Source organism: Elephantulus edwardii, unplaced genomic scaffold (genome assembly GCF_000299155.1).
Source record: "Elephantulus edwardii isolate Elephantulus edwardi_28Jun2011 unplaced genomic scaffold, EleEdw1.0 scaffold00226, whole genome shotgun sequence".
In the NCBI taxonomy this organism is placed as follows: domain Eukaryota; kingdom Metazoa; phylum Chordata; class Mammalia; order Macroscelidea; family Macroscelididae; genus Elephantulus; species Elephantulus edwardii.
In genome coordinates, this window is record NW_006399976.1 from 2,056,037 (window position 1) to 2,070,106 (window position 14,070).

At 47.8% G+C, this 14,070-nt stretch overlaps 1 protein-coding gene across 2 annotated transcripts in view; it reads left to right on the forward strand.

Annotated features, from left to right (window-relative positions):
* The window catches only part of CIB3 (calcium and integrin binding family member 3), a 23,861-nt gene extending 10,484 nt beyond the window's left edge, over positions 1-13,377 (forward strand). The window contains exons 3-8 of one of the 2 annotated variants that reach the window (XM_006898285.1): positions 2,659-2,711; positions 2,876-2,910; positions 4,867-4,978; positions 7,230-7,377; positions 9,924-10,119; positions 13,356-13,377. In XM_006898285.1, the coding sequence (XP_006898347.1) occupies positions 2,661-2,711; positions 2,876-2,910; positions 4,867-4,978; positions 7,230-7,377; positions 9,924-10,119; positions 13,356-13,377 (564 nt within the window). In that variant the 5' untranslated portion in view covers positions 2,659-2,660. Of the gene's footprint in view, positions 1-2,658; positions 2,712-2,875; positions 2,911-4,866; positions 4,979-7,229; positions 7,378-9,923; positions 10,120-13,355 lie in introns of those variants that run through there. The other variant, XM_006898286.1, reaches the window with a different exon arrangement.
* Positions 13,378-14,070: the final 693 nt, after the last annotated feature.

Below are 14,070 nucleotides of genomic sequence, written 5' to 3' on the forward strand. Positions count from 1 at the left end.
GGAGGATAGAAGGAGAATTGATGCCTTTGAGCTGTGGTGCTGGAGAAAAGTGTTGAGGGTACCATGGACTGCTAGGAAAACAAACATTCATCCTGGAAAGTGTTAAACCGGCAGCTTCTTGGAGGCAAGGATTCTGAGGCTTCATCTAACATATACTGGACATGTTGTAAGGAGGGACTGGTCCTTGGAGAGGGACATCATGCTTGGGAGGGTGGAGGGACAGCACAGGAGAGGAAGGTCCTCTATGAGGTAGATTGATTCAGTGACTGGGGCAATCAGGTTGGGTGTATTGGAGATGGTGCGATTGGCACAGGACAGAGCAGAGTTTAGGGCTGTTGTACATAGGGTCATTATGAGTCACAAACGACTCGACAGCACATAGTAAAAACAACAACATCAAGTGCTGCTGGGAATGGAGTTTCCACCCAGCCTTGCGGTGACGTCAAGATAGATCATTGGACTTCCACTTCTAGAAAGTAGAGAAGCATATTGGCATCCACACTCCTCGGTCCCCCACATCCTAGGGGATCTGCCCTCAAGCCCCATTGAGCTCTGCTGCTGGTGCGTCCAGTGCGCATGCACATACATACAGTGGTAGTGGGTCAACAAGGAGATGTATCTGAATTTAGGGATGAGGAACTATAGACGGAAGGGAGCTCGAGTAGGGTAGTCTGCAGTGAATTGCGCAGGTAACCCGAAGGCTGTGCCTCTCTGAAGGTTCGAATCCACCAACAGCACTGAGAGAAAATGATGGGTAGTCTCCTCTCACTAGATTAACAGCCTCCTGAAACCCACTGGAAGATCAGTTATGAGCTGATTTTGACTCGATGACAATGAGATTGAGAGAGAATGAGGAGGAGTCTGTTTTAATGTTCAGTGTTGCAAGGAGTGCAGTGTTGTAGCAAAAAAGGCCTGGTGATCTGCTTCTGTAAACATTGCTGCTGTTAGGTGCCAGCGAGGTGGAACCGAGCTGCAGGTGACCCTCCAGCCGGTTTCCAGAGGCTGTAAAATTGCACGAGAGGAGGCTGCCCATCTTCCATAACGATTTTAGCCGAGAAAACCCTCGGAGCACAGTTCTGCCCCGACACACATGGTTTCTCCTCGCGTGGGAATCAACTCAGTTGCAATGGGTTTAGGGTTTATTTTCTTTTTCAGTTTATGGTTACAAACCAGCTGATCTGCTTTCCTCCAGTCTTAGCTTCCTAGTGCTGCTACAGCACAAAGACTGCAAGTGGATTATTTTAAAAGCAAGAGATTAATTTTCTCACCGTCCATGAGGCTAGAAAACTGAATACAGAGCATAGATTCTAGGGGAGGGCTCTCTTGCTGTCAGCTGGGGGAAGGGTCCACATCTCTTTCCCGCTACAGCTATTTCCCAGTTCCTTGATGATTTTCACGCAATATCTATGATTTCTTCATCTGGGCTTCCATTGGTCTGTTTCTAATCGGCTCTTTTTCTGTCTCAAAAGATAATGGATTTAAGACTCATCCTACACTGATCTTTCTGGAGAAAAATGCTCTGTCTCCCGTGTGGGTTAAATCCTCTGAAAACCCACTGGAGGGTCAGCAATGAGTCAGTTCTGACTGGACAGTACATAACAATTCAACGGAGGTAATCTCATAACATAATTTAGAAAACCCTATCCTTAGATGGGATTACAGTCACAGGAATAAGGGTTAGGACCCTATCACATGTGTGGATGGGGTGGACACGGAACAGACAACTAAATCTATATTAAATCTGTTGTTGTTAAGTGCCTTCGAGTCGTAGATGACTCATAGCGACCCTATGAACAAATGACCTGAACACTTGTATAACTTTCATCATTTTTCCAAGTTCATAGAGCTTCTGGAGGCAAGCTATTTCTGAAGTGGATGCCACTCCTGCTTCCAAGTTTCTTTTAATCGGGGAGCTCCACCAAACACTGTCCACCATGGGTAACCATAATTGCATTTGACACATCAGTGTCACAGTGTTTAGCATCACAGCAACCACGAGTTACCTCTATACAGCAAATGGACAGACCAGTGCTATACCACTTAGAAGAATGTTTGACCCAAAACAATTAAAACCTGGCTTGCAGGCTGCAGATTAAAGTCACCCACTTGTGGCTTGATAGCATCACTTTCTATCCACTAGGCCAACAGAGCTCTCTCATTGTTGTTATTGTTAAGTGCTGACAAGTTGTAGATGACTCAGTGATCCTATGAACATTTAGATACTAGTAAATTTCCAGTTTACTCACGAGGTCAGAAAGGTCAAGCAACTCACTCAAATCCACACAGCTAGTGATTAGAAAACTGGAATTTGATCCAGAATGTACTCACAGCTTCTCTCCCTTCCTGCCTGCTCCTCAGAGGTGTCCCAAGTTCCCAATGTCACCGGGTGATGACAGACATGGTCCCCTGCTGAGGGCTCTTCTTCGCCCTCCCACGGACCTGATGTCCCAGTGGCTGGGGACAAACTCAGATGGTTGCCTGGAGAGCCACTGTAACTTGAGTCTCGTCCAGGCTGGGGGTGACAGGCGGATGGGCAGGTGATGGGCAGGGCAGGGAGTTTGTCCAGACACTGATGTGAGGTAGTCCAACATCCTGTGTGGACCCAAGGAGACCCGGGGACTTTGGGGACTCATCCCAGGGGCCTGACTGTAGTGTTAGCCATGGGGAACAAGCAGACGGTCTTCACTCATGAGCAACTGGAAGCCTACCAGGTAGGGGCCTCGGTTTACTAGTGTGAGAAGTGGGGACAGTGACTCTGCATCCTGTGTTCCTGGCCAAGCTCTAGGTACACCAGTGGGCACAGAGGGGCAAGGGCTTATGGGAACAAGGGATCCCCAGAATGGGGTCGGGGACAAGTCAGTATTTCTTTCCACAGGACTGCACCTTCTTCACAAGAAAGGAGATCATGAGGTGAGTCTGGGGAGGAAGGAGGAAAGAGGTGAAATGCCTTGCTGCTCATTTCTGGAGATTTGCAATTTGCATACTTTGTTAAGGTTAAAGTGTTAATGGGAGAGCAGAGTCACAGGCATGGTCAGGGGGTGGGGGCAGAGAAGGGACGGCTGGCTGCTTCTGTCTTGTCACATTATCACATTTACGAACTGGAAAGAATGTCCTACTCACTGCTGGAGGATAGGTACAAGTGTGGCCAGTTTGCCTCTTCATTAAGATTTGAGTGCTGATGGGGGCTGCAGACATGGCCTGTGGAAGAAGCAGAGACGGAGGCTGTGAAGTCCCTTTGCCTCGTATGATCACAGTCACCTGGCTGACGCGCTTGCTTCTCCAGAGCGTGCACGGGGAGTGTGTGCACAGGAGAAGGCACAGAGGGGTCAGAATTTCATAAAGAATCCCCTGAGGCCAGCGTGGGGAGGCTGAGGCTGGAGGCCAAGGGAGACACCAGGAGACTAGAGCCAGCTCTGGACCTTGAGCTGGCAGCGAGGTTCAGGAGCAGGGAGGTGGTTTGAGGCTGGCATAGAGCCCTGGCGCAGGCCCGTGGTGACAGTCACAGAGGGTATTCCACTTCACCACTCAGCCCTGGGGGCGAGGGGGGAGGATTGGTCAGAGGCCCGGACCATGAACTTGGAGCTGTGAAACTCAAGCTGGCCAGGGTTTGGCTGCAGTGTGATCGGGGCCGAGGCCCCAATTGTGTGGGCATGGGCATCCATTATTGATGGCAGCACCTTTTGCCAACGAGCCCCATTGTCTGGGTGAGGACAGCTCACAGGTCACCCTGGCCATCATGATCGGATTACTGAAGGGGAAACTGAGGCTCAGCCAGGGCTGACCCCAAGTCCCAGGGCAGAGGGGCAGGGAGCTGACATTTCATCTGTCCCAAGCGTCTCATTTTTATAGATTAGCCAAGGCCCAGAGGGGCAGAGGGTCCTGTTCGGAGTCATACAGAAACCCCAAGGCAGACTGTCCCCTGAAGGGACAGACAGGGATCTGGGTGATCAAACCCGAAGCTCTGGACTTCTCTCACCCTGAGTTCCTATCATCCTATGACCCAGGGGCTTCTATGCCTCTAGAGAGACAGTGCTAGAAGCTGGGGGACCCCAGGCTCATCCAGGTTGTTCTTTACAAGGCTGGTTGCTCAGTACTCCTCTGTGGAGGCAGGGCATCATGATGGCACTGAGTGGAGAGCTGGTCTTACCATTGAGGCAATGTGTCCTGCCTTTTGTACTTTGCAAAATACCTTTCTTTCACCTTTTGGAGAAACATGCACATAAGGCTTTTCCCTCTGCTCTGCTCTATTGCAGGGATTCTGCTTCCTCAAGGAAAGGTATGAAGATGGGGTCTTTAAAGGGAGGGTGTTGCAAACATTGTGATGTTCACAGTTCTTGCGATGTTCAGTTTTCTGTGAAATTCATCCAACTTTAAACACCCACCCTTCTGCTAATCCTAGGAAGCTCCTATTCATGCTTCAAAGCCCAGCATCCATGTCCCAACCTCCAGGAATCCCTTCTTTCTCCCTAGATAGAATTCTTCATTTCAGGTTCCCCTAGGCCAGCGACCCTTGGCATCAAATGACCAAGGGGCTTCTTTGCCCCCTAAGAGATAGTTACTAGAAGCTTGGGGACCCCATAGTCATCAAAGATGATCTCTGTGAGGTTGCTGTTCAGTGTGTCCCAATGAATGTATGGTGTCACCTGGTGAGGGAATTGAGTGGAGCACCAACCTCTCAATCTAGATAGGGTGAAGGCAGTGGAATAATCTATGTCAGGTTCTGTCTGGTCCTGGGCTGGGGTCCAGGGCTAATTGGGATAGAACATTATTCAGAGTGAGGTGTGCAGTTTCAGATATGAGAGGAAAGGACCGAGTTCCACCCACCTTTCCATCTCCAGCCTTTCCCACGTTTCCTTCCAACACTAGGCTCTTCTATCGCTACCAGGACCTGGCCCCCCAGCTCGTCCCACTCGACTACACCAGCTACCCCAACGTGAAGGTGCCCTATGAGCTCATTGGCAGTATGCCTGAGCTAAAGGTATGCCAGGTCTGGGGACCAGCAGACCAAAACTGAATAAAGATGTACTGCAGCACATTCCTGATGTGGGTGCTACAATTACTCCCATTTTACAGAGGTAGAAACTGAGGCTCAGAAAGGTTAAGACACTTGTTCAGAGTCACATGGCAGAGTGACTGACAGGATCCAAATTTGTATTTTTTTTTTAATTTGCAACAAAATAATGTAGATAAAGGGCTAATGGCTAAGGAACATGACATGAGTTCATCTTTCCATAGTTGTTAGTTGCTGTCAAGTCAATTCCCAAGTAAAGGTAACCTCATGCACAGCAGAATGAAACAGTGTCTGGTCCTGTACCATTCTCACGAGTGTTAGAATGTTCAAATCCATTGTTCTGATCACTTTATATTTTGAGCTATTTCTAACAACATGCTGTTATCATGCATAGTTTCTACTGACTCATTTTAAGAAGTAAACCACCACATCTGACTTGGTTTCTTCAAGCTCTGCTGAAGCCTGTCCACCCGGAGAGTATTAGAAATACCAGTGACAGAACTTCTAGCATCACTGTAACACATAGGGGACCACAGCACAACAGATTTAGATAGATGATGGTCTTGCTGTTGTCAGGTGCCATCAAGTCAGCTCTGACTCATAGCAACCCTGTGTACAACAAAACAAAACCCTTCCCTGTCCTTTGCCTTCCTTACAGTTTCTGTTGCACTTATGCCCATTGTTATAGTTATGGTGTCAATCTAATCTCACTGGAAGTCTTCATATTTTTTGCTGATCCTCTACCAAGCATGATGTCTTTCTCTAGATACTGACACCTTCTGACAACATGGCCAAAGTATCCTCACTTCTAAGAAGTATTCTGACTGCACCCACTTCTTTCAAGACAGATTTGTTTGAGAGTCCATTATTGTCATTTGTTGCTGTTGGGTCGCAACAGACCTAAAGCTAACCCTCCAGTGGGTTTTCAGAGGCTGTAAATCCCGTGGGAAGAGATTGTCCATCCTTCTCCTGTGGAGCAAGTAGTGGATTCAAATTACTTGCCTTTGAGTTGACAGAACAACTCCTTAGTGCAATCAATATTCCTAATCAGCACTACAATTTTAAGAACCTACTTCTTCAGTCTTCCTTATTTATTGTCGAACTTTCACATATATATGACAGAACTGGAGATACCATGGCTTGGGATCAGGCGCTTGTCATCTTTAAAATGTTATCTTTGGTCTTGATCACTTTAAAGAGGTCCTTGGTAGCAGATTTCCCTGTTACAGTTCACCATTTAATTTCTTGACTGCTGCTTCTGTGTTGATCATGGATCCAAGTAAAAGGAGATCCTTGACAATGTCATTTTTTAAATTTCTTTATCATGCTGCTGTTTATTGGCCAGTTAGTGGCCAGTTTTGAGAATTTTATATCTTTATACTGAGATGTAACTCATACTGAAGGCTATAATCTTTGAATATCATTAGTAAGTACTTCAACTATTCTTTTTCTGCATGCAAGGTTGAGTTTTCTGCATATTGAAGATTATTGCTGAATCTTCCTTCAATCCTCATGTCATGTTCCTCTCTAATTATATACAGTTTTTCATAGTAGGAGCTGCTAAATTCAGATCCTTTTCAGGTGATTTTTTCACTCAGAGTTATGCTCTGAGGAGGGCTTATGAGGAGGGTAGTGAATGACGTGAGTGGAATTTTTTAAAAATTATTTTATTGTGACTGAAATAAACGTCATTCAAGAGAGACAGAGTAGATTTGTTCACGTGAACAAAAATAATCCAGGGCAGGGCTAAACTCATAAATGTTCCTACACATTTCTGCTGCTTTCCTGATAGAGGTTTTTCTTTAGATCAGCGTTTCTCCAGATAGCGAGGGGGAGCTTCCCAGGACTCTAAGTTCCTCAGTCACATCTGCAATAGAAAGCAGCCTACTATCCCACTATTTGCCAGAGAATGTCCCAGGGCAGCTTCTCATTGGCCCATTTAGGTCACATGCTCATCCCAGAACCAATCATGGCAGCTGGCAAATGGAATGCTCTCTCTGATTGGCCTTCCTGGGTCTCGTTGTTACCTCTGAAACCAGAAGGAAAGTCCCTATTACCCAGATCAGTGAGTGGAGTGTGGAGTTGCCTGCAGTACTCTCCAGTGGCGTGGGAAGGAGTGGGTGTTGGCTAGGGACTATGTGGACGTTTTTGGGAAGGTAGGTACTCAAAGTGAGACCATGTGGAGTCCCGAAGAATGAGGTTTCACTCCTGTCCACAGGACAACCCCTTCCGCCAGAGGATCGCCCAGGTCTTCTCCGAGGATGGAGATGGACACATGACCTTGGACAACTTCCTGGACATGTTCTCTGTGATGAGCGAGATGGCTCCCCGAGACCTCAAAGCCTACTATGCTTTCAAGATCTACGGTGCGTGCATAACCCCCGACCCACGGGGCAGGGAGCATGGGGAGGGGACGGGATGAGGCTGGATATCCAGACGGACTGCTCTGCCATCCTGTGTCCTCCTTTCTGCCATCTTCACCCCCCCCCCAACCTCACTGACCTCCCTGCTGTTTCTAAACCCTCCAAAGCGTGCCTGCCTCACAGCCTTTGTACCTTTTGGGTCCTCTTGCTGAAGCCCCTTTGCCCCAACCCTTTCTTATCCTTGAAAGCTGCAAGGCTCACTCAGTGCTTCCTCCTAAGAGGTCTCCCCCAACGCCCATATTGAAAGTCACTTCCATGACAGTCACGGTCCCTCGCACCAGCCTTCCATGCCAGTCATGGTCCCTCGTACCAGCCGCCTTCCCTCCTGGCACAGAACAAGCCTGGCTATTGGCTTGATCATGGATCTATTCACTTCTTACCAACTTTGTGTCTGATGAGACCCGAGGGCAGTGAGGTCTTGTCCACCAGCCGCTCCCAGTACTTAGCATGTGGCAGGAGATCAATATGTTTAACAGTCTCATGAATGAAAAAAGGTATTGCAGTGCCCGACACACAGTGTGTACTCAGTAAACGCTGAGTGAATGAATAAATAAATGTTTGTTGGGTGAATGAATAAATGACTGTATGATTGAAAGTGCAGCCATAACAGTGCCTAGGACATAGCACTGACTCACCCTAGACTCTCCAACGGGTTTTCTGGGGTTACAAATTATGTAGTAGGAGATTGCCCATCTTTATTCTCATGGAGCTGCTGGTGGATTCGACCTGCTAGAGAAGCAATGTCTTTGGGTTAGCAGCAAAACTCCCTACAGATTACGCCATAAGAGTTACCATTAGCACATAATGGATGCTCAAGAAATACTCACAGAGCAAATGAGTAAGTGCATGAATGAATGAAAAGGTCGTGTCAACTCTTGGTGCGCGGTAAAACCAGACTCGCTGCTGTCAAGTTGATTCTGACCCAGAGGGACCTCACAGAACAGAGTGGGCCTGTCCAGAGCAGCTGGTGGCTTCAGACCTTTCAGTTAGCATTTCTAATACTTAGCTCTCTCCACAGCCAGGGCTCTTAGCACGTTCTTGAATACTTACTGAAAGAATACATACTTGTTGAATGAAGGTGTGAAAAACAATTTTTGCGGTACCAGGCCCTAAGATGTAGGTACTCGATACCCAATAAGGACTTGTTGGATGAATGAAATCCCTCATCAAAATGCCTGGCACATAGTAAGTAGTTATTGTTGTTGGTGTGTACTTTCGAGTTAGAACCAACTCATTGCTGACCCTCTGGGGAATTTTCAACTTTGCTGAACTGAGGAGGATTTAAAGTGCTTGATGCAGAATGTCAAGGACTGAAGCCTTCAATATGAATTGCTTCTCAACATCAAGAAACCAGGCCAATAGGCAGCATCCTGATCAACGGAGAAAAGATTGAAGTTGTTAACAACTTCACCTTACCTAGATCCACAATCAACACCCTTGGCACCAGCAGTTAGGAAATCAAAAGATGAGTTGCACTGGGAAAAGCTGCTGTCAAGGCCGTATCCAGAGTGCTAAAGAGTAGTGATGTCAGTCTAAAGACTAAGGTGCATCTGATATAAGTCATAGTCTTCTCAATTGCTTGCATGCTTCTGAGAGCTGCAAGGATGCTTGCATGCACCTGAGAGCTACAATGACTGACTAAGGATGGCAGAAGAAGAATTGATGCCTTTGAGTGGTGGTGCTGGAGAAGAGTATTAAATATACCATACATTTCCTTGAGAGCAAAATAACTCTGTCCTAGAGAAGGTGAAACCAAGTTTCTCCTCGAAGGCAAGGATTTTGAAGCTACGTCTCGCATACTTTGGGCAGGTTGTTAGTTGGGATCAGTCCTTGGAGAAGGACATCATGCTTGGAAAGGTAGAAGGTCAGTGTGAGAGAGGAAGACCCTGGATGAGATGGACTGACATGGTGACTGCAGCAGTAGGGCCAGGTGTGTTAGAGATGGCTCAGGATGGGGCAAGGTCCACAGCCGTTGTTCGTAGGATCTCTATGAGTTGTAGTCATTCAACAGCATATGACAACGACAACAACAAAAACAACAATCACATGGAGGAGGATTGCTTTTCTTTCTCACATGAAGCAGCTGGTGGATTTGAACAACCTTCCTTAGGGTTGACAGTGCAGCTTCCTCCCACTAGGCCACATAGTAGGCACTCAACAAATCCTTGGCCAACCAAACCTGACCCACAGTGACCCTCCCTTGGGTTTCTAAAGCTGTAAATCTTTACAGCAGGAGACTGTCCTCTTTCTCTCCAGAAGTAGCTGGTGGATTTGAACCACTGACTTTTCGGTTAACAACACTATGCCACCAGAACTCCTTACTTGTCAAACAGTAACAGTCCCTGGTGAATCCCAAGCAAGACATGTATTCCTCCCCAGAGTCCTGAGTGGCTTCCTTGTGCCTCAGTTTCCTCCTCTGTAAAATGGGGAGGAGATGTGCCCATTTTGGCCCAGCCCTCATGCCACCCACCACCCCACCTGCCCCACAGATTTCAACAACGACGACTACATCTGCGCATGGGACCTGGAGCAGACAGTGACCAGGCTGACCCGGGGGGAGCTCAGCGCCGAGGAGGTCAGCCTGGTGTGTGAGAAGGTGCTGGACGAGGCTGATGGGGACCACGACGGGCGGCTATCCCTGGAAGACTTCCAGAACATGATCCTGCGGGCACCCGACTTTCTCAGGTGCCACCTGGGAACGTAGGGTCCCCTTCCCCATGCAGAGACAGTTTCTGGACTCTGTGAAAGTTCCTCCATTCAACTCATCTGCAAATTGGGGGAGTTTTCCAGAGTCCCTGGTCTCAGTGCCCTCATGTGTAAAATGGGGATGACTAGGGACCACATGAGGCCCTGGGTGGAACAAACAATTGTTCTCAACTGCTAATCTCGAGGTCAGTGGCTCAAATCCACACCCCCCACCCCGAATTCAGAAGAAAGATCTGATAATCCACGACCATAAAGATTACAGCCCAGAAAACCTGAGGAAGCAGTTCTATTCTGCACACATGGGGCCACTGTGGTTCAGAATTGATTCAACCGCAATGAGTGCTTGGTTTTCTGAGCTCCTGGCATGAAGAAAAGGCAACTCCTGTGAGTAGAAGCACATCCTTGTTTGAACAGTTTGCACTTAACAGCCTGTGCAGCTGTACTTGTCAGCCCTGAGCCCAATCCAAGACCCCACCCTGAGGCTTATGGAAAAACAAAACTGGTTGCCATCAAATTGATTTTGGCCCTTGGAGACCCTTGTGGATCAGAGTGGATCTATGCTTCACATAGCTTTCAATGGCTGATGTCTCACACGTAGTCAGCCAAGGCTTTGTTCCAAGATGCCCCTGGAAAGACTCAAATTTCCAGCTTTTTAGTTAGCAGCCAAGTGTGTTAACCATTTGTGCCATCCAGGAACTGCTATGGGAACAATCACAAAACAAATAAAAATAACCCAACTTGTTAGCATCAAGTTGATTCCAAAGAGGCCCTTGCGTGATGCAAATGGTTTGTGTTCAACCACTAACCTAAAGATTGGCAGTTCAAACCCACCCAGGAGGTACCTCAGAAGAAAAGCTTGGTGATATGCTTACCTAAAGATTACAGCCAAGAAAGTCCTGTGAGAAGTTCCACTCTGCAGGCATGGACCACCTGTTTTTCTTACAGCTTGTGGGCTAAGAATGTTTTAAATGATGAGGGCAGGGGATGTGAGGGGCAAACCAGAAGAATTCTTATTCCACAACATAGGAAATTAAAATTGCAGTGTCCATAAACAAAGTTTCACTGGCACTTGGCACATGGTGTCTTGCCCAGGCCTACTCTCACACTACAACAGCAGAGCGGAGTGATAGCAATAGAGACCATATGGCCCGCGTGGCTCAACGTTTACTACCTGGCCCTTTGAGGCAACGTTCACCTACTACCTCTGAGTTAACACGTGCAAAGACACACAGTAGGTGCTCAATGAGTGCATACTCTCCTTACTGTAGTTATTATTATATTATTGTTGTTGTTATTGTTGTTATGTGCCACTGAGTCTCCTGTGATTCATAGCGACCCCATGTACAACAGCCCTAAACCCTGCTCTGTCCTGTGCCAATCTCACTGTCTCTGACACTCCCCCACCACCCCAGTCACTGACTCAATCTATCTCATAGAGTGTCTTCCTCTTTTGTGCTGACCCTCTACCCTCCCAAGTATGACGTCCCTCTCTAAGGATTAGTCCCTCCTTACAACATGTCCAAAGTATGTCAGAGGAAGCTTCAGAATCCTTGCCTCCAAGGAGCAGCCTGGTTTAACCCTCTCTTAGGACGAACCTGTTCGTTTTCTTAGCAGTCCATGGTATATTCAATACTCTTCTCCAACACCACAGCTCAAAGGCATCAATTCTTCTGTCATCCCTAGTCATTGTCTAGCTCTTTGATGCATAGCAAGTGATTGCAAAGACCATGGTCTGTATCAGGCACACCTTAGTCTCCAGAGTGACATCATTACTCTTCAGTACTTTGGAGCGGTCTCTAACAGCAGACTTTTCCATCGCAATGTCTTTTCATTTTCTGGCTGATGATGATTATTATTATTACTGTGTCCTGATCATGTGCTGAAAAGAAGAAAACTACTGGCTGCCATTGAGTCAATGCTAACTCATGGGGACCCTTGTGTGTCAGATTAAAAATGTGCTAGATAAGTTTAGAGTCGCTGATATTTTGGAAGTAGATTGCCAGGCCTTTCTTCCAAGGCACCTGTGGGTGGATATGAACTGCATTAACTATCAACCATAGAGTCCAACCGAGTTGCCACTGAATCAATCCCAACACGTGATGACCCCTGTGGGTCAGAGGATGACTGGGCTCTGCACAGTTGTGTTTGGGTTTTTTTCTAGTTAGTTTTTGTCTAGTGGGACAAGGAAACTTACTGACCAGAGAGAAGGTGCAGTGCTGTACAGTTCCAGGCACAGTGGACTGGATTTTTTTTTAAGGGAAAAACCCATCAGTTGCTTGATACATATCTAGTTTTCCAAGCATACAGCTGAAGAAGGAATTTTCCACACCTCCAGCAGTCTGGTTCATTGCTCATATCAGCAATCGTAGCAGTTCAGTGGGTGAAAACATTCCCTTCCACACTTGAGTTCTTGCTCATACGTGTTTCCACAACTCCTGACCCCACAAGGGGTAATGACTGATCATCCACTCTTGTTGTTACTATTGGGCGATCCACAGAGTAATTCCTTTGAAGACAGCCCAAGTGACCATAGGTGTGTGGGCTGGTTTAGGAGAGACTGGTGAGCGATGAGCCTGGAGACTGTCACTTGTGGCACAGGTAGATGGTGACTGTGGGTGATACAGGCTGGTGGTGTAGAGACTGGTGAGCAGCTGGAAGCTATGTGCTAGGTGAGTGAGCTTTTCCAAAAGGGGGAAAAGCATTCTATACAGTTTTTGGTGTCTGAGATTTTGGAAGAGTTCCCCAAGGCCTTTCCAAGTTTCCAAGGTGCCGCTGAGTGGACTCAAACCTCCAACCTTTTGGTTAGCAGTTGAGCATGTTCACTTGTTTGCACTGTTCAGGAGGGATTCTCCACCCTTGAAGGGCACCTGCTGTGCCTGCCCTGTCTTTACCCTCAGCCCTCATCACACTCTGTGTAGGAGGAACGGCTGGGCTCGCTGGCCCACTGAGGAATCAGCTGAGGCCCAGAGAGGGAGAGCCACTTGCTCAGAGTCCCACAGCAATTCTGCGGTTGGATTCAGGTTGCTGACACTCGGCCAAAACTTGTTCCCTGCACCCCTGTGGACTTGGGAGTGTCTTGGTCTGGGGCTCCTTGTGGGGTTCACCTCCCATCACCCCAGGCAGCTTCCTGTGGGAGTGGTGGGGAGCAGGGTGAGCTCGGTTGGTCGGTTGGTCGCTCTGCCCGAGACACTGACAGCTCTTCTGTTTTCACACAGCACCTTCCACATCCGCATCTGAGACAGATGAAGGAACCAGGCGGAGGACAGGGCGCCCTCACCCTGCAGTGGACTCACATCTCTCGGCTCCAAGAATAAACATGTATCATTGCATCATACCTACTGGGAGGACTATTTTTCTACTTTTAATATGATTGGTGGGAAGGAGGCATCTAGGTTTTCACCTTTGTCCCTTGCTATGTCACCTTGCGTCTAGACACACCCTCTTTGATCCATGATCACACTGACTGGACAAGGAAAGAGCTGGGTGTATGACTCCTAGGCTTCGCTCCACTGTGAGTGTTGGAATTACCTGGCTACACGTCTCAGTGGGCACAGATGAGGACCTGGGAGGAGGCCCATGCTTTCTTCTTCCCACTGTTCCTCTAGGCTGGAACCCCATCACCTAAAGCTTGAACCATCTCTTTTCTCTCAATCCTTGAGTCCCTCCAAGAGACCAAAAACTTTTACTGTGTGCTGATTCACTGAAGTCACCAAGGGAGGTCTCTACAGTAGTGGTGGGAAGGTCTTTCCTGAGGTGGGCACAGCAGTACTTTATAAAGAATGTGTGCAATACTAATGACGCCCTCTAGGGTGAGCAGTAGAGCACTCATGCACAAGGCCACACTGCCCTCCGTTTGCAGCAGCAGGTCTTGCACCCAGGTCCAGCTCCCTCCAGCTGCCTGACCACTAAGCCAACTTGTTGCCCTCATGG